This window comes from Amia ocellicauda, chromosome 6, assembly GCF_036373705.1.
Source record: "Amia ocellicauda isolate fAmiCal2 chromosome 6, fAmiCal2.hap1, whole genome shotgun sequence".
In the NCBI taxonomy this organism is placed as follows: domain Eukaryota; kingdom Metazoa; phylum Chordata; class Actinopteri; order Amiiformes; family Amiidae; genus Amia; species Amia ocellicauda.
Window position 1 is genome coordinate 33,231,501 of NC_089855.1, and position 24,569 is coordinate 33,256,069.

Consider the following 24,569-nt stretch of genomic DNA (forward strand, 5'->3'; position numbering starts at 1 on the left):
ATGAAAATAAGGTAAGTAGTTAAGTTCATGAATGAAAATGATGTATTCTGAGTAATATTAATTAATTTAAGGCTTTTTTAATATGAGGTACAATGGGTTCTGGGCTTAGTGGGCTTATTAAGAACAACAGTGGTCCATGGGACATTAACCTAAATTTTTTATAATGGAGTTAATGTAAACACGTAATATCTTTAAATAAAATGCATTATTTTTTACAACTTAGACCATGTTAATTATTGTTGGTAGAACAAATGAAATAATTATTCTGCTTTCAAGCCATGTGCTAATAGGCTTTTCAAAGGCGCTGTTCCTTTAAGCCCATATGACAAAAACAATTAAATTTCAAGATTATAATAATTGATAAAACATTAAATATTTTTTTATCTGAAGAAGTATCTTAAATGTTTTGATTTACTATGGTCATCAACAGTTTTTCCTTAATTTGTGGTGTTCTACTGTATCTATCTGTGTGACCATCATTCTGACAGTGTCCTGCCCTAGCTCTGGAAACTCTATATTGAAATCTAACATGAAATCTATATTCAAATACAAAATAGTCTTTTGAAATACCAAGCAAATTCATCATATAAGGTTTCATTTGAGATATTAATCAAGAAAAAATGGCTTTTTGGGAGGGCCCCTCATAAAGCAAAGTTTTGGGGTGACTTCTAAAAATGCTGCTGCACAGTGGCAGCACAAAGTCATACATAACTCATGAACAAAAAAATGTTTGACTCCAAATAAAAAGTAACATGACAGTAACAACTTTGTGCATTTGCTGTGATACAGATCATTTTTATAATATTTCCTGTCTTTTTTGTATTTCAAAATAAATGAGCAAGTGGGCTTATATTGTACGTGGGCTTAATTGGGTCACTTCCCTATATCACATGTGGTTAAAGCCTGAAGATTGGATGCATTTTTTTATCTTCTGTAGGCTACATTTCATTTCTATTCATAATGGCATATATACATATTTTGGCAAGGCTCCCACTTTCTGAAACCGGAACTGGAGGCGTACTGAAATGTGGAGAGACTGCATGCTTGTGTGTGTGTGTGTGAACTTTAACCCAGCTCATTCACTCTCTTTATGTTATCTGCCTCTACCCATCTATACAGCAGGTTTCTCCAGTGCATGCCCTGACATGCTGGAGCTGCCAGAGAAGGACAGTGCCAGAGTGCAGCCTCAGGATTTGAGCCAGGGTGGGAGGAAGGAGGATCTCCTGAGAGAGACCGCCAAAGACCGAATTCCACCTTGGCAGAACAGAAAGACATATAGGGAAGAAACTTGGAGAAAGGAGCACAGTTGGAACGGTTTACACTGAGTTCCACACTAGAGAAGCAAGAGGGGGTGGGTGGTGGGGGGGGGGGGGGGAAGATAAATATTTATGGTAAGCAACCGCTTGCCAGTACTTCCATGAGGAGCTTAAAAAACTGACTGGGAGCTAGGTGGGACCTCATTGAACCCTTTTTCAAGTGGATTTTGCCTCTGGGTTGGGTCTCTGAAATTCCTTGTTTCTTTATGGTTGCCAGGTGACAGAAGATTGGTGTGGGGGGGTGCTTACTTTGACCCCAGGGGGTCTTGTGGAATACAAAGAGGGGAAAAAAGAAGAACCCCAATGAAAAGCAATTGAGACTTGTTTTAGAGCCAGGTCTTCACTGTTTAGGGTGTCTTTGGAACAGTGTAACCATCACGCCTCCTCAGCCCACAGAAATGGGCCAGCCTCACAGCGTCCCTTGCCTCTGTCAGACATGAGTGCCAGTCTTCTCCAGGGTCGGCGCTTCCATTGCCGGGAATGGGCCCTGAGCAAGATCCAGCACTGGTTGGAGACCCGTGCTGCAGGCCGGACTCATGGGGTTCTGGTCACAGGTGGCCCAGGCAGTGGCAAGACCGCCCTGTGCACAGAGCTCCTGTGGCCCACCTCTGAGGCGGGCACTAGTGCTAACCTTGTGCCCCGCTGCTTGGCCTCCCACTTCTGCCAGCGAGAAGATGAGAGGACGGTGTCGGTGTCCCGGTTTGTCCTGGGTCTCGTGCAGCAGCTGCAGGCAAGCCCTCTCCTCCTGGGGTACAGCGAGAAACTGACAACACCCGAAGTGCAGTCGGCACTAGAGCCGGTGCAGTGCGAGAGGGACCCTGATGAAGCTTTCAAAAGGTAACTGGCAACTTTTGCTTTTCTTTCAAGTGACACATGTTATTATTTGGGGTATATCAAGGCTTGACTTTGCAAAACTATACAATATACTTTCACTTTAACTCTATTCATTTATTTGAATAATTGATTGATATTTCTAGTACAAATCTACTTGGCTGGACTTCTCTTGTAGATTTTTTTTTCTACTCCTTCTCCTTCTTGTATTCTTTTGACTTATCTTTTAATGCGCTGATTCATAATCTTTGCAAATAGATGATTGCATGTTAACTGGACTAATAGTCCAGAGAAGTCCCACACTTATTCTCAATTTCACATTTTCTTGATACAATTAATACCTTTCAGATATTTGACCCGTTACCTTCATTCACGTGCTTTACAATGAACAATGACGTCTTAATTTTTCAATCTATTTTTCACCTGATCTTTTTTTCAATGTATAGACATGTATTCTGTTTATTTCTGTCATGCTGATGGAGGTATTCAGTGACAAAAAGAAAACTAAAACGAAGTAGAAACAAGTTACTGAAATGTTTTACATGTTTGCGTACCTATAATTTTCACTGTCTGCGGACAATGATGAAATCTAGCTCTTCTGTATGGAATGGGTCATATTTCTTTTTTTTTTTTTAACCACTGAGAGACCATGACAACAGTTGACATAGCAAAGCTACCAGAGTTCTCTTCTCTGAAATACCTAATTATGTCCTAAAATAACTACAAGTTTCAAAGGTGGTATGTTGAAGGTTCAGGGGTACTGAGGATTCAAAGTCAATAATCAAGTAGACAAGAGTTTGAAGTAAAGTTCTCTCTTCCTGCTCTTTACAGAGTTATTGTGCTGTCTTTAACAGTCTTGGTCCTACACTGATTCCTGCAGTCTTCACAGCCTTTGCACTGTTTGCTCTGCATCTTCACTTGACTGCAATCAGTATTTGGTCCATAGCAGTGTCCTGCCTAGTCTGTCCTTGAGGGCCACGACCCCACAGGTTTCTGATGTCACTTCAAATCATCACTTGCATTAGTGAAGGTTATTAAAGCAGTTAAATGGGGTCAACCAAGTGAATGTTTACTTCAATTAACAAATTAAGGGCTCTGACCCTCGAGGACCAGAATCGAAGAACACTGTCCTATAGAAAAGCTAGCTAAATTCTACAACACCAGATGGAGCAGAGAACTGTACTGGTCCACTCTGAAATGAACAGAGAATTATCAGAGAAGAAACTTAACCAGAATTAGGTCACATGCCCTGCTAGTAACTCATGTTATACTTTGTATTAGGCTATTTAATGTCACTGAATATTTATTTTCTCCCTAATCCAGTTAATACAGCAACAAATGATGTTACCATTACTCGCACTTTTCAGCTACATTCGATTGAGGACAATTTGTCTAGGGTTCATTGACCCCACCAGCATCACTCTTTTTAGAGGCTTATTCTTGTTTGTTCCATTCCCATCTGTGTCAGTTTACTTTATTCGTTTTTCAAATTGGAATTTTTTCTTTCTTTCTTTCTTTTTTGCTGGCCAAGGCACATCCTTGATGCCTTTGCAATGTGGCCCCGCCTGAGGAAGCCACTTACATAGAGCAAATAAGAGTTAACTGATTAGACTGGGCACAATGAGATGATTGATGGATTACACTGGACAGGCCACCTCTACTCATCCTTTTACAAGACAGGTTTGGTTTTCCAGGAGGGTACATTTCAACTGACCATTATCCCCAGGGTCTTATTTCATTGCTGCTCCAAAAAGTGATATCTCGGACACTTGCTCCACGGAAATGTCAGCATTCTATTGTATAATCACAAAATTATTGTATCAAAAGCTAACCTCACTTTACCTGTGCTGCAGCTCTGGTGATCATTGTACATCAGCATTTTGCAACACTGTGCAATTATGGCTCGGCACTGCCTGTCAGCACTCGAAACAAATTCCCAGCGGACGAGAGAGCTGTATCCACATGGACAGGTTATTTACACCAAAGTGACAAGGAAAGAAAGTATGACACACTTCCAGAATGTTGTATCCCCTCACTTTATGTAAGGGAAGATTGCGACCTAGTGTGCAGCATTTCGATGCACAACCATTGCTTTGTTTCCATGGTACTTGTGCAACTAATGACATATTTGTCACCTAGATGATTATATATATTTTTTCTTCCTCTCTTTGAGATCCCAATTAGCTGTTGGGGTGCTAGCGCCTCTGATTCTGCTGAGCCCTTTAGATCTTGTATAAAAGCAAACCATTTGAATGTAGCTTTCTCTTTCAATTAGTTAAATGCTGTATAATTTCTAATTGAATGACCTAGTATTAGCGGTGGTGGCAGTTTCCTTTTGGAGTTGATTTGGAGGACATTATTTTTCAGGTTTGATGTGTTTCTACATATTTATGCATTTCTCTTTATTTACATACAACATTACATTTAGTGACACCCTTATTATACACTCACCTAAAGGATTATTAGGAACACCATACTAATACTGTGTTTGACCCCCTTTCGCCTTCAGAACTGCCTTAATTCTACGTGGCATTGATTCAACAAGGTGCTGAAAGCATTCTTTAGAAATGTTGGCCCATATTGATAGGATAGCATCTTGCAGTTGATGGAGATTTGTGGGATGCACATCCAGGGCACGAAGCTCCCGTTCCACCACATCCCAAAGATGCTCTATTGGGTTGAGATCTGGTGACTGTGGGGGCCAGTTTAGTACAGTGAACTCATTGTCATGTTCAAGAAACCAATTTGAAATGATTCGACCTTTGTGACATTGTGCATTATCCTGCTGGAAGTAGCCATCAGAGGATGGGTACATGGTGGTCATAAAGGGATGGACATGGTCAGAAACAATGCTCAGGTAGGCCGTGGCATTTAAACGATGCCCAATTGGCACTAAGGGGCCTAAAGTGTGCCAAGAAAACATCCCCCACACCATTACACCACCACCACCAGCCTGCACAGTGGTAACAAGGCATGATGGATCCATGTTCTCATTCTGTTTACGCCAAATTCTGACTCTACCATCTGAATGTCTCAACAGAAATCGAGACTCATCAGACCAGGCAACATTTTTCCAGTCTTCAACTGTCCAATTTTGGTGAGCTTGTGCAAATTGTAGCCTCTTTTTCCTATTTGTAGTGGAGATGAGTGGTACCCGGTGGGGTCTTCTGCTGTTGTAGCCCATCCGCCTCAAGGTTGTACGTGTTGTGGCTTCACAAATGCTTTGCTGCATAGCTCGGTTGTAACGAGTGGTTATTTCAGTCAAAGTTGCTCTTCTATCAGCTTGAATCAGTCGGCCCATTCTCCTCTGACCTCTAGCATCAACAAGGCATTTTCGCCCACAGGACTGCCGCATACTGGATGTTTTTCCCTTTTCACACCATTCTTTGTAAACCCTAGAAATGGTTGTGCGTGAAAATCCCAGTAACTGAGCAGATTGTGAAATACTCAGACCGGCCCATTTGGCACCAACAACCATGCCACACTCAAAATTGCTTAAATCACCTTTCTTTCCCATTCAGACATTCAGTTTGGAGTTCAGGAGATTGTGTTGACCAGGACCACACCCCTAAATGCATTGAAGCAACTGCCATGTGATTGGTTGGTTAGATAATTGCATTAATGAGAAATTGAACAGGTGTTCCTAATAATCCTTTAGGTGAGTGTATATGTGTTGTTGGTGTAAGTCCAGCCTAGGGGTCACAAGTTAGAATCCAGCATGTTTGACTTTGTTCAGCAACTCCCCTGTTGCTCCCTGTCCTCAGTAGAGGACATGTCCCTTTTCCAATTCTAACCCAGGCACCTGTGTTTATTTTCTAGGTTTACTGTTTGAAAACAATCGATTGGCCTGTATGACCAGCCCTCTGAAGGGCAATGTGTATTTTCTGGTCTGCTTGATCAATGTGACAGAAGTCAGTAGCTTGTCAGTTGGAATAGTGTATGTTTCAAATGTGTTCGATTCTTTTTTATATATTTATAAATAAGTGCATCTACACTAGGTTAAAATTGAAGTGCTAGGACAACACCAGATTGAACAAAATCATAGACCTGAAGCCCGTTACTGTCTAATTTGTCATCATTTGTCTTATTTGTAATACTGTGTTACCTTCTGATACTGTATTATCAGTTTGTTTTATTCATTAAAATTATATGCTGTATCGTGGATTTCTGTTTTTGTTTCTTGTAGGAATTTTACACCAGTCATTCTTTAATACTAATTACTGGCCTATATGACTGCTTTGGGAATACTGTAAGGTTCCCAGAAATGTCTGTTGTAAAATTCCTTATCGCATCAGTTATAGACTTCATTTTTATATGCAAATTGGAACAATAATTTACTCAGTGACAGCTTTTTCCCCTGCAGCTTTCGTTTTGACAGCTTCAATCTTATCTAGATATGATCACTTACAAAACAATTTAGTTCATAACACTGGCTCCTGAGATGATGATAAAAAAGCGATGCACAAAGTTTTGTAACTCTTAAATAAAATCATCTCCTTTTCTTTTATGTTTGTGTTACATTTGACTAATAGTTGCTTTATTGTATTCCTAGCTATGCTATCCACCAACTGAAATCTGTATTCTACTGTAAATCTGCTAGGCTGCATATTCAAATGGCTTTTTTTTTTTTTTTTTTTTTTTTTTTTTTCCTCACAATTGAATCTGTGTAATTCAACAACCTGCATTTTTTATTCTTTCAAAATTGCCAGTAGCCCTATAATTTATCAGAGTTCTCTAACATATGTATTTCTTGCCTTCAATTGGTTTGTGGAAAAGTTTGGCCTGCAAATTGTTTAAAAGCTGCCAAAAGAAACACAAATATTAAAAGTCACCTTATTGTTTCATTCATAAGATCATCCCATCAGTTTTGGCAAAAAATATAACATCATTGTAAAATTGTGTAATATGTCAGTGCACTACCCACATTGTGCATAATTATGAAATATAGTTATTAGTTTATTATTTGTGATAGTAGTTCAGACTATTATCGCATAATCTTCTAGATATCTGCTTACTTCACTGAAATACACATGATGGCATTGCTCTTATGAGGGGGGGAAAAAGTATTACCTGCAATATTCCTAAGGCAATACCCTTTAAATCTCTACAATTAAATGTTATCATTGTATGGGCTACTGCTCTCAAAGGCTTGTGTCCCTGGCAAATGCAGCAGATTGACATTTGAAGCACCACACATATAGGTTGTACATACGTAGACCCAATAAATACAGAATGCATGAAAATACCATACTTTCCCTGCTGACATGGTATGTCTTTATATGTGACAGGACTGCTGTTGTATTCACATAACAAACACATTAAAATGCTATGCATATGTCACCCATTACTTGTGGTCCTGCTCACATATCTGCACCCTGTGCATCCCATCTGAAATAACTTGTATTATTATTATACTATATACAAGGTTACAAAATATATAAGTATGTATACTGTAACAATATAAAAATATGAAGATGCACAGTTGCAGTAGCATCAACCAAATGCTGTCAGCCAGGGACCTTAAGTGTCTTGTGGCTTTGGTTCTGGCCATGCATCCCCTAACTTCATTTGTCTAATTAGATGATTAACTCAATGAATTAAATGGTTCTCTACGGGATATAGGTGACATTATAGAAAATGTACCTGACATTAAAATAATGTATTTAAGCTGTGAACTGTAAAATGCTTTTAATTAATGTTATGTCTGAGACACGACAACCCTCTAGGTAATAGGTTTGTGACTTCCAGTCTAAGTAACATGGTGAAACAAAAATAGATAGATGGCAAGTAAGTACATTATGGACAGCTTCAGCAAATGAGGATTAGGAGAGAATATGCTTTAGCAGCAAAACGAGAAAAGAAGCACAGTCAAGCATTACAAATGTTATGTTGCATGAGGTCATGTAAGAGCACTACAGAAAGTGGCCTACAATCCATTATCCACCACCAGCAATTCAAATAGAATGATGCAAACCAAACATTCCTGCAAGACATGATTCTGTTTCCCTTATATTTCTATCTTTTGCACAAGCTTAGATGAATTTCAAGATGCTCAACATGGGGATGAGAATGCTCAATGCAAGAAATGCAGGAGCGAGGCTTGTTAGTGAGGGCATCAGCGCTGATCACAACCGGGCTGCCACTTAACAAAACACATTGGGTAATTCCATGGTTATTTGCGTAGTGTTACATAAAGTCAGTAATTCTAGCTGATGAAATCTAAGGTGGCTGCCAGGCGAATTACTTGAAATGTGTCATCCGCTGACTGGAGACCAGCCGATGCATAATAAGTAATACATCTCAATGCCACTTCAAACTTCATGAGCTTGAGCTGTTGAATGTGGTAGCTGTAACCATGGTTTTGCCCTAGGGGTTAGAAGAAATGCGAGAGGTCAAGGACAACAGATGTGTCTTCGGTTTTGATATAAACAAGAAGGGAACAGGGACTTTTCTAGCAGAGACTGGCATGTGCTACTCCAGTCTGGGGTGCTGGTATTCTGTATAAGAAGGTAAATGTTTGGATCACATACATGGCCTGTATCTTGGATAATGTTGTAGCTATCGCCAGCAGATGTTAGCTGCTTCTAATGATTTATGCTAAATATATTTATTGGATTTGTTGACCTTGCATTGACACCATACAAATACAAACCTGCATATCCTAATAAATACAGTATAGTACCAGTGACATTTGTAATGCTGCCTAAGTAATCAATTTCTGGGAGCAAATATGCTTTATTAGGCTGTGAAGCTGTTCAAGGACAATGCTGGGGACCAGAATGGTTAACCTAAATGGATAACTCCTCCGACAATGGATTATCCTCCGACATTTATTTTCCTTTCCAATTTTCTACTGAAGTACTCTTGAATTGTTTTTTAAAAAGAGACACATTTGTAAAATTGTATGGACTTCACTGTTATGTTTATTAGAGTATATTGTTTTATTATGACCAACGATGTTCAGTATAACTTCTTATCAGTATTTAAGCGCTACTTTCGTTTTGTGAAAACTTTCGTTTTCAAGTTACCAACTCGATTAAATATGTTGAACACTCAGCATAGTACCTCTAGTAGTACACATGAGAACATGATTGGTTTCCATAGTAGTGTTTCCCAGCCAGTGCACTGTCACATGGTACTCTTAAGGAATTAACAGGTGTGCTACAGAATTGGCAAGCAGCAATACAGTATGAAGGCTACCCTAACCCTAGCTCAGACCAAATTATATCCCTAATTAAAAATAAAAAAGAAGTGGGAGACACTAACCCCAGCTTGGACCAATTGTAAGCCTAGTCTGATGGCTAAATTGCATCTAAGTGCACAATTTCACTCATTATTTCATTAACGTATCCAAATAGAGGAACTGTTGTTTGTAAACTCTGATCCAGAGCCCAGGCCACGGCACTGAGTCATGGGACAAGCCCTTCCTTTGGGCAACGTCTCCTCCCCTGGGAGTATTTACTGGAACAGCGTGGGTGCAGTTGGCAATAGTATACTATCTGTATTACCTTGCATGGCTGCAGAATCACTGTTTGTTTATGGGCATTGTTATTATGCTGCCTTTTATTTGCCCGTCATTCATTGTAATCCAGTGTTCCTCTCTGTATCCATCCTCATGCCCTAACGTTGTAAATAAATTATTGCATATTGATTCTTTTGTACTCTTGTAAACCTTGTAAAATCACCTTGGATGCATGCATTTTCATCTTCCTTCTCCTTGTTGGCTTCCTCACATTTGCCAAGATCTCTCTCCAGAGTCCAGACTTCTTCTGTCCATTGCTTTGTGGCCACATTGAGTGACCGCTATGCTCGCCGGTGCTGTGATGCAGCTTGGTGAGTCACTGTAAAAGAAAGACCAAATGAATAAGTGAGAGTAGTAACAGCATGGTCAAGAATACTTTTGGCTTACAAAGTGATACGTTTGGTTGATGGAGATGCATCCTAGCCATTTGATCTTTGCAATATGATTAATAATGCTTAGGAGTTGCAATTTTGGTTCAGGCTCTGTGTTATGCCCTGGTGTTCCCCTGCCAATTCCAAGCTCTTTCCCCTGTACAATATTGTGCCTTGGGGTAGATTTGTGGCACAGGGTGGTATATCTAGGACAGGAGTGCGCTTATTGTAATTGTTATTTAATAAACATGCCAACAAAACAAACTGAAATCCAGAATACAAAATAATCAAAAACACTATGGACAGATAGGACCCCTCCCGCCACCTGCATCCACTGTTAACCTTTGCCCACCTTGAACCCTTGTCTACTTTTTTATTATTTATTTATTTTTGGCAGACGCCCTTATCCAGGGAGACTTACAAAATATAAGTACAATAAGTGCAAAAATACAGTTCAGTACGAGGCATCAAACATTATAAATTCAGATTTACATAATACAAAGCATAATACAATGTAAAAATTCCAATTTACACAAGTGAATACAATAAATGAGGTCCTGGAAAGTATAAGCTAAGTGCGGTCAAAATGTTAGGTCACAGTTGAGGGCTACAGGGCTACTTATGGTACTTCTTCTGCTGAATATAATGTTTAATAAAGTGAGGCACCAAGAAAAAGTATAAATATGCAGGGTTTTTTTTTTCCCCTCATTATATTTTTGCTCACATATTATGATATTGTATTGTAAATTTACTGAAATAAAAAAATCAATAGTAATAGCACTTCACCAGGTTGGAACACCATCTCAAAGCATGTCACATAAATAATAAGTGCATCATACAATTAATAGCCAAAATAATCTGAATTTTGCATTTTTGCTACAGTATAAATTTCACCATACATTGTTTCAGAATTATAATGCAAAAGTACATTCAATATAAACAATCACAAGGCATCACATTGCAGCAGAGGGACTCTTGTTTATTGATAAAAGTTGTTAATTGATATATTTATGCTTTGGCTGGCATAAATTAGCTATCATGAGAACTGAGCACTATGATCTGAGTCAGACTTCACTTAGTTAAACATGCCTCTCACACAGCAGCACAGCTTGGACAAACACAAGCCAATCCTGGAAAGAAACATTGGATGCATTTCCTCCTGGATTTCTTATTTTTCTTGGTCTCTGGTGCTGCAGCATCTGAAATGCAGAAGTCATGTTTCCTCTTTTCCTTTCCACCTTTTTTCTAGACTAAGTAGTTAACAGTGTATCATGAAATAGGAATGCATCTTCTACATTAAATATAATTTTTTGGGTCTTTGTACGACATAAAAGTGCCTTGCATGCATCCAATCACCCCTCCCCCCAAGAATATAAACCATAACAATGAAAGGAAGAAGTTTAAATGTGTTTTCTACAGTACCATCATTAAACAAGGCAATGAATCAGCTATTTTTGCCAAATGTGTGCTAGGTAGTTCTTCACTTCTTCAGATAAAAAAATAAATGCTTCTCATTACACATTCATAACCACAATTAATTTTTATTTCTGAAAAAAGTGGAAAAAATTGATCTTGAAGGCTCCGACAATGTGCCGGCATGTACCACCCAAAAGGAGTGAGCCCATTTGCGGCAAGTAAAACTGGGCACAATGCTGCTGGCCTTGTGTTCACTGCTACAGGAAATCACATAGCTTCTTGGGCCCTGACTCACAAAGCCACAGGAGAAGCTCCCTCCTGTCTTGACAAGAATCAAGGGTGGGACCCAAGGATGAATAGGGTGAAAGGAGTCTGCAAGGGTAAAGGAGAGAGAGGCTTGAAATGTAAAAGTCTGTTTTAGGTGCAGTATTAAAAAAACGTATAAATAAAATCCTGTTCTGTGTCATAGCCAATTTTTTTGCAGCCAAGCTGTTCAAATTCACTTGTAGTCTTTTCATCCTGTGGCTGAAAATCATGATCATGTTTAAACTCACCGCTGCCACTGTCATGGTTTCCTGGAGGTGTTATCACTGCCTATTGATTCCGTATTATCTTTTGGTTGTCATCTCCAGGCTACCTGCTTGGGGATTATTTTGATTACCAATGCAAAACTCAACAACATGAATGTTAATTATAATCTAAATAAATGCATCAATGTATTCAATAATTTAATTGATAACACTTTATAACAAGGTGCTGTGATTCCTCGTTAATTCATATATGAATACAACAGGATTTAAACATCAATACCTCACGAGCATCATCTGAGTTCTGATGTTGAGTACATGAACCCTAACCCTGTTATACATGTGATTAACATAAGAACTCAGATGAAGTGCATGACATATTCATTTGTTTATCCTATGGTATTCAAATATTAATTAATGAGGAATCACAGCACCTTATTATAAGTGTGACCATTTCATTTTAATCGACTTGATGTTTTGGTGCATGCTACGCATTTCTTCTGACTCTTTCACAAAATCCATTGCACTACTTTCAGTATCTCACCCAATCTTCAAAATGGCATCAATATCTGTAACGCGTTACTCATGGCCCCAACCCACTTTGATAATCCACAAATTAAGAATGTAAAAATTATTTTGGTGAATGAATTGTAAGGAACTATACCTTTATTTTGAAGGATAACAATGGAAAGATAAATAGTTCCTTTCCATTCAATTTTATAAAATTTGACAGCATGCTGAATATAGTCCACTTTTTTTTCCCCCAAAAGCTTGCTAACTAGTTCTTTGATAGTAAGGTTATCTGTAGATGGATAAATTGCAGTTGTAATACACCATTTATTTTTCTAAAATGTAGGTTATAATATGACTCAGAAAACCAGTTCTGTAATATGAGAATTACCCAAATTGGTAGTCAGGACATGTAGCCCAAGAGATGAGACAGAATTGCAGGGAAGTGATCATTTTGGTAAACTGACTAATGCACTGATTTTAATGATTTGCGCCCACTTTCTTTTCCCCTTGGCATAGTAAACATCCTGAAATTCTTTTATATGGTTAAAGATTGGAATCTTTCCCACTCCTTTGCAAGATGAAAAAATACATCACATGCTTTTTGGCTTCTCTGTTTTCTATGATCTATTGATCATTCGCTGATGTGTCCGGGATTGCTCATGTTGGTTTTGTTTTGTTTCAATTTTCTTTGAGAAGGGGTCAACCTTGTCATTGTCAGATACATAAATACACACACAAACATGCAGTCAGGGTTTTATTTATAGAAATGACAGAATAAAGGTGTGCTTCTTAAACCTCCTAAATTCCAGTATTGCAGCTTGCTGCGTTTAGCATGGAAGCCTCCTCTGCTTTCTAGACTCTTCTTGCAAGCAGTGCATTTTGTCAGCCTCCTGAGACAAACCAAGTCTGTCTTTCCTCTCAGGGCTGTGCTGCTACCCCTGCTGGACTTGCCTGCACCTTCCCAGACCCTGTTTCTGCTAGTGGACTCTTTGGACTCAGGGTTCCTTGAAGGTGCTTTGGAAAGCCAAGCTCAGGGGAACAGCAGCTCCATCTCGGCACTCCTCTCCAGTCACCAGCAACTCCTCCCAGGCTGGCTGCTGCTCGTCTGCTCCACACGCCGCCAGAACAAGGCAGTGTGCAAGATGTTCTCAGGTAGGGGCTCATGACTTTTAATATAATTTACCAAGCCAGCATCCTTCGGCAAGGAGTGGGAATGAAACCTTAAATATTGTGGTTGATTCAAACATTAGAATGTAGGCACTGTAACTAGTGCTAATTAACTATAGATAGGTAATACTTACTGTTCGAATTGGTTAATATGAAATTAAAATAATTGTTCAATGAATGTTAAAAAAAGACTGACCTTAGTAAGGAACATGTCCACAAATCATTGCCAGTAAAGGCAAAATGTTATTTATATATAGATGAATGAAGCACTTAAGCTGTGAGTATAATTTCACACGTTTTACTGTATTTTGATGGCGGCATACACCATGGAATAAGTAAATCACTCATCTTTATCATTCTTCTGCTTTAGTCAATTATTATTCTCTCTCTCAATTACTCGGGTATTCCTATGTGTTTGATCAGGTTTAAGCAATCAGTTCTGCTCTAGCAAATGGAGAAGTCCAGAATATATTAACATACATTCCTACGCATAACTGTATGACAAAGTGTGACAAAAATGCCAAGCAGCCACAATGAAATACCTTATTTTTTGCATGTTATCAGACTCAAATGTATGGAGAAGGTTTGACTTTGAAGATTTGAAGGTTATTGTGGGATGACTGGCTAAGCTTTGCCTCTGCAGGATATAGGCCTTGTGTTATTTTTGAAATTCCTATTTAATCAACTAGCCAACACCTATGTCGACACAAACCAACTTAGTTAATCATACAATTGCCATATGTGTATTGACACATTATAAAAATTGGCATAGAGCACTGGTAATATGGTCTGAGAAATTGCAGGAAGTAAACCAAGAAGGAAATATACACTGCAGTGAATAGTATGGGCAACGATATCATCCAATAACCAGAGTAACCAGAGAGTAAATGCTAATGTGTGGACTTTTTGTAGCATGTCAGAACACAAAGTAAAGCTTTAGTCACCAAATTAGATCCTTTGATAGGTTATAGTCTTACTAGGTTCACATGGCATTGAATTGTAGCCTTGCAACCCTCATTATTCAAAAAAACTGGAGAAAGACTGACAGCACAGGTGGATGAATCAGATTAGTTTTAGTTTTCAATTGAATTTTGACTTAACACCAGCACTGCAGATTTATCATTCCCATAACCATGAAGTGTGTCTCAAATGGTTTGAGAATGGAAGTGATAACACCAGCATCCCGTCCGCTATGACGAATTAAGTCAATGTCAGGAGGACTCCTGACTTCCTTTCACAGTGATGGGGAAACATCCATCCAAAACAATGATTGTATAGGAGTGGAGGTATGGAGAAATGTATGGCCTGCTTTAATGCACCAGGGGAAGGGGAGGGGAGTGACGACTGTTTTGATAACTGTCTGTTTTTCTCTCTTGTACAGGCTTCCGGAAACTATGTCTGGATGACCTCCGCAAAGCTCACACAGTGCGTGACGTGCAGCAGTATATCCTGTGGCGGCTGGACATGGAAGGGGCGCTGCGCAGACACCTGACACGGGAGACAGCCGACATGCTCAATCAACTGCACATCAAGAGCAACGGCTGCTTCCTATTCTTGGAGCGCGTCCTGGATGGAGTGGCTGAGAACTTTGTAGCCATCCGAGAGATCCGCGATATCCCTGGCACCTTGAATGGCCTTTACCTGTGGCTGTGTCAGAGGCTGTTCCCCAGAAAGCTCTTCTCCAGGGTGCAGTCTTTGCTAAATGCCCTGCTGGCTTCTCCGTGCCCCTTGGCACTAGAGGAGCTTTATACTGCAGTGTGGACACGAGATACGACTCTTACCCCTTTGGACTTCCAGCGCAAACTGGACACCCTGTCTATGCTCTTGGTGGATGGGCCGGGTGGCACAAAGCTCCTGTTTCATGCCAGCTTTGCCGAGTGGCTGACGGATGTGAAGTACTGCACACAGAAATACCTGTGTAACCTGGCAGAGGGCCACACCATGCTCGCCATGTCTCTGACCCTTCGGAGTTCAGAGCTCTCCCCAGAGGAAGTCTGTCAGCTTGCCTTTCACCTGGTCAGCTCTAACTTGCATTCAGACAACCCTACCCTTTTGGCTCTGTGGATGGTGTGGAATGGTGTGCCTTCTTTCACAAGTAATTTCCTAGCTACTGACCCATTCCCCCCATCAGCAGTTCAACAGGAGGTGCTGCAGCTACTGATGAAGACTGGGGTTTACCCGCCATCTTCCTCCGATTGCGTCCATGGCTTGGGCATGGGCTGCATCGCAAGCGGAGGAGTTATTCGTAAGGCACTAGAGAGGGAAGACTCCGTTCGGGTCCTTTTGGAAAATGGGGCAAGTGTGAACCAAACGGATCCCACTGATGGGCGTACTTTGCTAGCCAGTGCAGCCCACGCAGGTTCCGCTGATGTTGCTGTTCTCCTCTTATCTAGAGGAGCTGATCCTGAGCTTGCTGACAACCAGGGACAAACACCATTAACTCTGGCCGCTCGACAAGGACATGCCAAGGTATTGCAGTGCTTGCTGGAGTGGGCCCGGCAAAAGGAAGACACCTTGCAGATTATCGATCATTCAGACAATGAAGGCTGGACCGCCCTACGCTCGGCAGGATGGGGAGGCCATTCTGAAGTAGTCCAGCTTCTTTTGGATGCAGGTGCAGATGTGGACGGCTGCGACTCTGAGGGTCGTACAGCACTGCGGGCTGCTGCCTGGGGTGGCCATGAGGAGATACTCTGCACTCTACTGCACCACGGGGCACAGGTGGACCTCCCAGACCGAGATGGACGCACACCACTAATTGCCGCAGCTTACATGGGCCACCGGGAGGCAGTGGAGATGCTGCTGGATCATGGTGCCGAGGTGGACCTACAGGACTCTGATGGCCGCACAGCCTTGTCAGTTGCTGCTCTGTGTGTCCCCTCGGCGGCGGGGCGAGGCTATGGAGATGTAGTTAGCCTGCTTTTGGAGCGAGGAGCCGATCCAGGTCACAAGGACCATGATGGGATGACTCCCCTTCTGCTGGCTGCGTATGAAGGACATGAGGAAGTGGTGGAGTTGCTCTTGGAGGCTGGTGCAGATGTGGAAGAAGGTGCAGGGCCTCATGTTGGTCCTGCTGCAGTGACACCACTGCTAGCAGCTGCCTCTATGGGTCACATCTTGGTAGTGAACATGGTGCTTTTCTGGGGGGCTGCTGTGGATGCCATTGATGGTGAAGGACGCACAGCCCTGAGCTTGGCAGCGGCCCGGGGAAGTGTGGAAGTTGTGCGGACGCTGCTGGACCGTGGGCTTGATGAGAACCACAGAGATGACCTGGGCTGGACGCCTTTGCATGCAGCTGCCTGTGAAGGGCACCGGGGAGTATGCATGGCCTTAACAGAGCGTGGCAGTATGGCCCGGGTGACAGAGCTGGACAATGATGGGCGGACACCACTTATTCTAGCTGCCCAGGAGGGGCATTTGGACACTGTGAGGCTGCTCCTTGACCGGCGGTCCCCCTTAGACCATAGGGCTTATGATGGTCATTCTGCACTGAGTGCGGCAGCTCTTGAAGGCCACAGGGATGTAGTGGAGCTGCTGCTGAGACGAGGAGCAGATAAGGATGTTAGGGATGCAGAAGGCAGGGCTTTGCTTTACCTCTTGGTGCTCGAGGGCCGTCTAGACATGGCTTCGCTGCTCCTTGAAAAAGGGGGAGTTCCACTGGAATCGTGTGATGCTGAGGGTAGGACAGCACTACACGTGGCTTCTTGGCAAGGACAGCTGGAAGCTATCAGCCTGCTTCTACAGCATGGTGCTGACAGCAATGCCCAGGACAAAGAGGGCCGCCCACCTTTACACTCTGCTGCGTGGCGGGGCCATGCCAGTGCAGCAGGCCTCCTCATTGATTCTGGAGCTGCCAATGTCGACCAAGCCTGTTGTCAACAAGGAGCCACAGCCCTTTGCATCGCTGCACAGGAGGGCCACACGGACTTGGTGGAAGTATTGTTGGAAAAAGGTGCCAACCCCAACCATGCTGATCGTTATGGGCGTACTCCTGTGAAGGTAGCTGGAAAGCGAGGTCACACCAAGATCGTACGGCTTTTGGAGAGATACGGGGCACTGCCCTATGGGGGTTTCTTACCATCCTCGCCTTGTCCGCAGCAATCCAAAACCTCCACCATGAAGACGCAGTCGTCTGGTGTCACGTCAGCCAGCTCAAGCAGTACTGGGGAGACCTCCAGGGAACAGGTTCTGCCTCCCTTTCAAACCCATCACGCAGCCAGCTCGTCATCATGCTCCCCTGGATCCACCACAGAGAGGTACAAGTCTCTGGTTGCTTCAGAAAACTCTGTCCAGAGCTCAAAGACCTCATCCTCCACTTATCACTCCATGGCCACAACACAGACTGTACCAGTGGACAGCCTGAGCTTCACCCAGCAGATCCAGCAGCACTCGCTTCCACGCAGTCGAAGTCGGCCCTCCACCATGGTGTCTCCAAACTCCACTCTGCGCAGCAATGGCAACATGCACAAAGTCAGCCAACTTCCACCAGAGCCCTCTGGTGACGCCTCTTCTCCAGAAAAGCCCGGGGTGGTGTCCAGTTCCGTGATGGCAGCTGGGGACCGTCCAAAGCCCAAACAACCCTCCCTAATCCATAGGGCCGGGGGTTCTCCGATGAGTCTCCAGCCATCTAGTGGAGGAAGGTGGAACTCAGTCATGGCCTCTCTGGGGGTGACACCTGGACAAGAAAGTCCCATTCGTCCACCAAAAACAAGGGAAAGCCCACCTCTTGGGTACCCCGTCTCAGGGAGTCCAACAGGGGGCCCAGGGCCACAGGACAAGGATGGACCTCACAAGCCTACCACGTCACCTCTCTTCTGTCCTGCAGGGAACCTTCCCAGTGCCTTACCGGCAGAGTCTATGTTTGCCCTCACCTCCATGGACCCACAGTTGAACCTAAAGCAAGCCATTAAGCTGCAGTTCGAGGGACCAACCAGTGCTGTTCTTTACAAGAGGGAAACCCCTTTGTAAGGTGAGCAAGGAGGCTGCCAGTGTATGGGCACTAACTCCAGTTAACCCTTGAGATGTTCAATTAGATGAAGGTAAAGAGACTGTACTGGCCACGAGAATGGTTTCACAACCACTGCATTACACTCCCTGGGGTGTGGTTAAATGTGCAAGGCCTAACCGTCAATGCTGGCAGGGCGTTTGTTCATTGTACATTACAATGCACACTTGCAGTTATAGTTCCAATAACAAATAAAAAAAAAACAACCACAAAAAAGGCTTCTAATTTGCTCAGCAGTGAAAGCCTGTGGAATATAAGGTACAGATTTAGCCCTAATGTTTGCCCTGTGGAATCACTGCAGTACTTAAAATAAATCAAAAGCACATTTACTATGTTATTTAATTATATTTATCAAATAACTAAATGCAAAGTGAATGAACAGAAGAAAAATCTAAATCAAATCCATATTTGGTGTGACCACCCTTTGCCTTCAAAACAGCATCAATTCTTCTTGGTACACTTGCACAAAGTCAGGGATTTTGTAGGTATATAGTCAGGTGTATGATTAAACAAATATACCAAATAGGTGCTAATGATCATCAATTCACTATGTAGGTTGAAACGCAATCATTAACTGAAACAGAAACAGCTGTGTAGGAGGAATATAACTGGGTGAGGAACAGCCAAACTCAGCTAACAAGGTGAGGCTGCTGAAGACCTCGCTTGGCCTCCGACGTGCAATCAAGGCCAAGCGACTCAACTATGCACAAAAACACAGGAACTGGGGTGCAGAAGAATGGCACCAGTTGCTCTGGAATGATGAGTCAAAATTTGAAATATTTGGCTGTAGCAGAAGGCAGTTTGTTCACCGAAGGGATGGAGAGTGGTACACGAATGAGTGTCTGCAGGCAACAGTGTAGCATGGTGGAGGATCCTTGCAAGTTTGGAGATGCATTTCTGCAAATGGAGTTGGGGATTTGATCAGATTGAATGGTCTTCTCAATGCTGAGAAGTACAGGCAGATACTTTTCCTATCTATCATGCAATACCATCAGGGAGGCATCTGATTGGCCCCAATTTATTCTGCAGCATGACAATGACCCGAAGCATACAGTGAAAGTCATTAAGAACTATCTTCAGCGTAAAGAAGAATAAGGAGTCCTGGAAGTGATGGTATGGCCCCCACGGAGCCCTGGTCTCAACATCATTGAGTCTGTCTGGGATTACATGAAGAGAGAGAAGCAACTAAGACTGCCTACATCCACAGAAGAACTGTGGTTAGTTCTCCAAGATGTTTGGGCCAACCTACCTGCCGAGTTCCTTCAAAAACTGTGTGCAAGTGAACCTAGAAGAATTGATGCTGTTTTGAAGGCAAAGGGTGGTCACACCAAATATTGACTTGATGTAGATTTTTCTTATAATCTATTAACATGTCTATTTTGAAAGCATTCTTACTTTTCAGCATTTTTTCACACCTGCCTAAAACTTTTGCACAGTACTGTATATATATAAACTTTTCTGATACACCGTAATCTAGGTAGATGTGGGGGTGGAGGGGGAGGACAGAAACCGTTGGAATGTTGATATTGGTTTTACTTTTCTAGGTCGGTGTGGGAATGTGGAACTCCCAGTGGAACAGCTGTACGGGGTGCAATTGTTAAGCTGGTGTGAAGCAGTGGAGAGGAACTAACCACTAACTCTGTGAGCCTTCTTGGGTTGGTCGAGCAATCCGAAAGACTTCAAACGCCTCATGTTTACATTCCAGCCTTTTTTTTCTTTTTTGTGAAGCAACCCTTTGTAGAATACTTGCAGAGCTTTGCTGCAGATGCAACAGTCTATCTTTATATCGCAATTACTTTATTAACTGGCAAACCCTCCACCCAAGAGTGTCCGATTGTCGCCTTCCTATGAAGTATGGGACTTTATTTCCAGGGTGGAGACGGAGAGAGGTGCATACGTTACACAAATCTGTTTTCTTTATGAGAAATATGATGTGATCAGACAAGTTAGACTTCAATGTAGAGAGAGATATGTACATGGGATGGTATGGAATGGTGTTTAATACACAGCCTGACAGCCAGGGAACTGTTACAGAATTTAATGGCAGCCCTCATATTTCGGAAATGCATAAAGAGAGGCATCCTACCAGAAACTCATTACCTTGAAATTGCATTGCCAGATGATAATGTAGCAGAATGGGGGTGTTCTTAAACCTCAATGAAATTGAATAATTTTTAAATTGAATTCAGTTCAATTTCCAATGGAAAAAAAAAACCCATTTAGTCTGCCTTGAAATTGATCTGCTCTTGTCTTTCTCGGAAATAAAATGGCAGGTAAAAAAAAACATGGGGGAGAGAAAAAAGCAGGACAATTATTTAAGTAGCATCCATTTGTAATATTCTTCCAAGTCTTGGATTATGTATTGTGGTGATTAAATTACAGCTGGAGCCAAGCAGCATGGGGGTTTCAATGTACAGTAGCTCACATGATGTTTGAACATAAAAGACGAATCCAGACAAGTTAAACAATGGGGACTTTTGTGCATACAAAATCAGCTTCTGAATGGAGACCCTTGTGCCTGTGTTTGGGGAGGCTGAGCGCATCCCAGAGAGTGCACTGCCTTCGGGGAGCAAAAAGCATATAGCATCTGGGTATTAGATGGAGCTTGAGGAGAGGTGTGTCACTGGAGTAAGTACTTATCAGCCTTAGACCAGGCGAACACAGATTCTGCATAACAGAGAAACTAGCCCTACAGCTGATTTAACCCTTGTGTTGGAGGCTGCTGACAGCAGAGTCTCTTAGAAAGACAAGCAGATGTATTTATTTATTTTTCCCCATTCAGAGATGAGTATTCAGCAGCTCGTGTTATCAGAAAGGGCTGATCGGAGCCAAAGTGTAAATCTTATATTGAAGACAGTATACTGAGAAGCAAGGGCAATTGCAGAGGTGCATCTCTGTTTAGGTCTGTGTGACTAGTCAGGCAGTCTAACTCCAATCTTTTTTCAGCCAGTATTTTAAGGATTGTAAGGGAATTGTAGCGCTGTCTAAGACATCAGTTTGCTGGCACAAATATTGTAATGTAACAATATGGCCTTATTGTAACGTTCAAAAGTAAAAATGTCATTTAGGGGCAGAATGAATTGGTCTTTGTGAGGGGCAGTACAAAGTGTGAGGGTGATGCTGGGAAAGTTACATGCATTTTACATTAACTTGACTATACAAGTGTCGGGTAGGGGAAAAGAATGAGCAGCAATGCATAATGTTTTTAATTTTTATATAACATTTTAACTTGAGCACTGTGCTTAGGTATTATATAAGCAACTGTATAGGATCTTGTCTTGTATCTTTGCCATTGCTAAAGAGATCTATGTGCCACAAGGTATAGCTTCACTTTTATGAGCCACTCAAATATCTGAGGACCTCCCCTGAGGGAGTCTTTTAGCCTTAATTTTACATACACCTCCCTTCAGTTAACAGTTATATGGGACCTGACCCTCTATGCTGGTCTATCTATATAAAGCAAAACTCTTATTTATGAAAACCTCTCTCTCTCTCTCTCTCAAATGTAATACATTTAAAAGGGTGGAGTTAAAATATGAAATACAGGTGAACATAGCCGTTTTATTTTCTTGAAGGTTTTTCCATTCATTCTTTAAAAAATTACCTGTGCCCCCCTTGACTGCTGTACAGCACAATCCTGAAGATCAGCATTAAAATAAATTGGGGGTGAGTAGCTGCAATTAATACTGTTCTTCCTCCCAGGTGGCAAAATACAGAAAACTGCAGCTGACGAAGCAAAAACAGACAAGCATATTATGTTTTCCTTAAAGCAACAACCAGTTTCCTACTTGTAGGAATGCGGTGGATCGGTGTAGCAATGATTAGGATGATGATTACTCAGTGGAAAAAAATGCAATATGTACAAGTTTACACAATGTTTACAGACTGGGTTTTCTTTCGATGTACTTAATACTGAGACCCTAGGGGTTAGTTGTAAACATTGAACACAAAAATCAGGATAATGATGTGATAAACAGGAATTTCCCTCACACAAGAAACAACTAATATTTGTACAGACCTGCATTCCTCAGTTGAAAATGATAAATCTCTTGATAGATTTATCCCGTTTGTTGCTCGTGCTTGCTGTTTGTGGGGTGTGTGCACACTTCTGTGTGTCCCAGGAGAAGGTGCTTCTGACTTTATGCATATTTCTTGTGTTTAAACATGTTGATACTGGTTCCATATATCCCAGTACAACACAGAAATGTTTTTCTTTGTTGGTGGTGTTTTTTTGTTTTATGATGATTGTATGACGATTTAATGATCTCTTATTGGTGGTGATTTGTGCGGATGAAGCTCTCTTTCGTTATAATATGTCCAAAACTACTGTGGGCCGAGCTTTTGTTTATTTTGTCTTTTAAAAAAAACCTGTCTGCCTATACAGTTTTTATCAATGTAAGGCACTTTACAAAATTGTTGTCCCCTAACTCGTCAACAATATGTATTCAATATGATTTAGGGGTTTTCTTCTCTTTTTACAAGTTCTTATTTATTTTAAGGGGGGAAGAATATCATCTGAACTAACCCATCTGACTTTGTCATTGACATCTGTCAATTATTTAACAGATCTTTTTTTGTTTTGGAAAACCTCCAGGTAACATGACTAACAAAGCAGAGGTACCACAGATTGGGAAACATTTAGGTCCTGCCATACACATTGTGACACACTCAGTGTTCATGTAACACTTATAAATCAGTAGAAATACATGATACTATTGTTTTGTTTTCACTGTCGATGACAATCAAAAGTATTTCTGAACAGATTCTAGTTGAGAATATGGTGTGTTATCTTAACACATGGTGAGCCACAGAAATGTAGGATTACATCATAGCTGGTTTAACAGCACCAAAGTTGCACAATTAACAGGATCTGTTTTGTGCCAATGGAGACCTCGCATCTGCTCCAGCCAAGCTGTCTTGTTCAAAAGCCATAGGAAAAAATATAGTATTCTGGTATCTTTGAGGCCTGAAAAAATAAATGCCTGTGTGCATTGATGGCATATGGATCACAAAAATGAACAAAAAATGTAAACTATTGTAAAAATATTGCAATTTCTTTCCTTTTTTTAAATAATAATAAACAAACTTTATTGTAAAATACAAAACCTTAACCTTGTAATGTTTTATTTTCCCTTATCAAAGTTTAAAAAAAATAAGAATGTATTTTTTGTTTTTGTCTTTGTTTTACATATTCAAATGTTCAGCTACAGAAGCTGTTACAAAACCAACCAACATACCAAATTAAAAATCCGTCTAGGGAATGCAGACTCTTGTTGCCGTATGCAAATGTGATGGATCTGTTATTGTTTCCATGGATTTTGCAGAAAAGTTCATTGGGGTCTACCTAGCCTCTGTGTTTTAACATCATGATGATCATGATTTCATTCTATCCATTTTTACTAATGACTCCCTTAAGGGCATTAGGGTTGTTGTTGTTATTAATAAATATTATAATTATTATGTCTTTTTGAGAAATGCATAGCTATACATGACATGCATAAAATCTGGCTGTTTGAATGTGAGTGACTGCATTTTAACATAATGGATCGCTAAGCTGCGTAGGCACAATGAAGTGGGAGGAGAAAGCTGAATCATACCTCCCAAAACGGAGGAACCAGTATACATTGTAACTGTTTTCCCAGTACATCGCTAGAACAAGCAGTTGAGGCCTGCAATAGATTAAAAGAAAAAAACATTTTTTGTTTATACAGGGCTAATTTTAGTGGGGTTGCACCCAGTGGCAATTGCTCAAGTACAAAGGCCTTGGACCCTAGCTTACACAACCATATTTACAGATTAAACAGTTTAAAAAACAATGTTCAAACATTTTTCGATATGTAGAATTTAGGAAACCATACTTTCATAAAATGCATGTATAATTTAAATGTTCATGTCTTTCTA

The 24,569-nt window shown here is 41.3% G+C and overlaps 1 protein-coding gene across 1 annotated transcript; it reads left to right on the forward strand.

Moving 5' to 3' along the window:
* The first annotated feature begins 1,377 nt into the window (after positions 1–1,377).
* On the forward strand, positions 1,378–23,773 carry ankrd50l (ankyrin repeat domain 50-like). Its single transcript, XM_066706974.1, has 4 exons — positions 1,378–2,153; positions 13,419–13,648; positions 15,045–18,632; positions 20,213–23,773. Exons 1-3 carry the CDS (start codon positions 1,753–1,755, stop codon positions 18,629–18,631), a joined length of 4,218 nt encoding a protein of 1,405 aa, XP_066563071.1. The 5' UTR covers positions 1,378–1,752; the 3' UTR covers position 18,632; positions 20,213–23,773.
* Positions 23,774–24,569: the final 796 nt, after the last annotated feature.

What these genes read in the sequence shown, in the direction of transcription:
- ankrd50l (XM_066706974.1), top strand. Translation starts at nt 1,753, where the DNA reads ATGAGTGCCAGTCTTCTCCAGGGTCGGCGCTTCCATTGCCGGGAATGG. An exon ending in CCTGATGAAGCTTTCAAAAG is followed by an intron (nt 2,154 to 13,418) that starts GTAACTGGCAAC and finishes CTTTCCTCTCAG; the next exon opens with GGCTGTGCTGCTACCCCTGC. An exon ending in AGTGTGCAAGATGTTCTCAG is followed by an intron (nt 13,649 to 15,044) that starts GTAGGGGCTCAT and finishes TCTCTTGTACAG; the next exon opens with GCTTCCGGAAACTATGTCTG.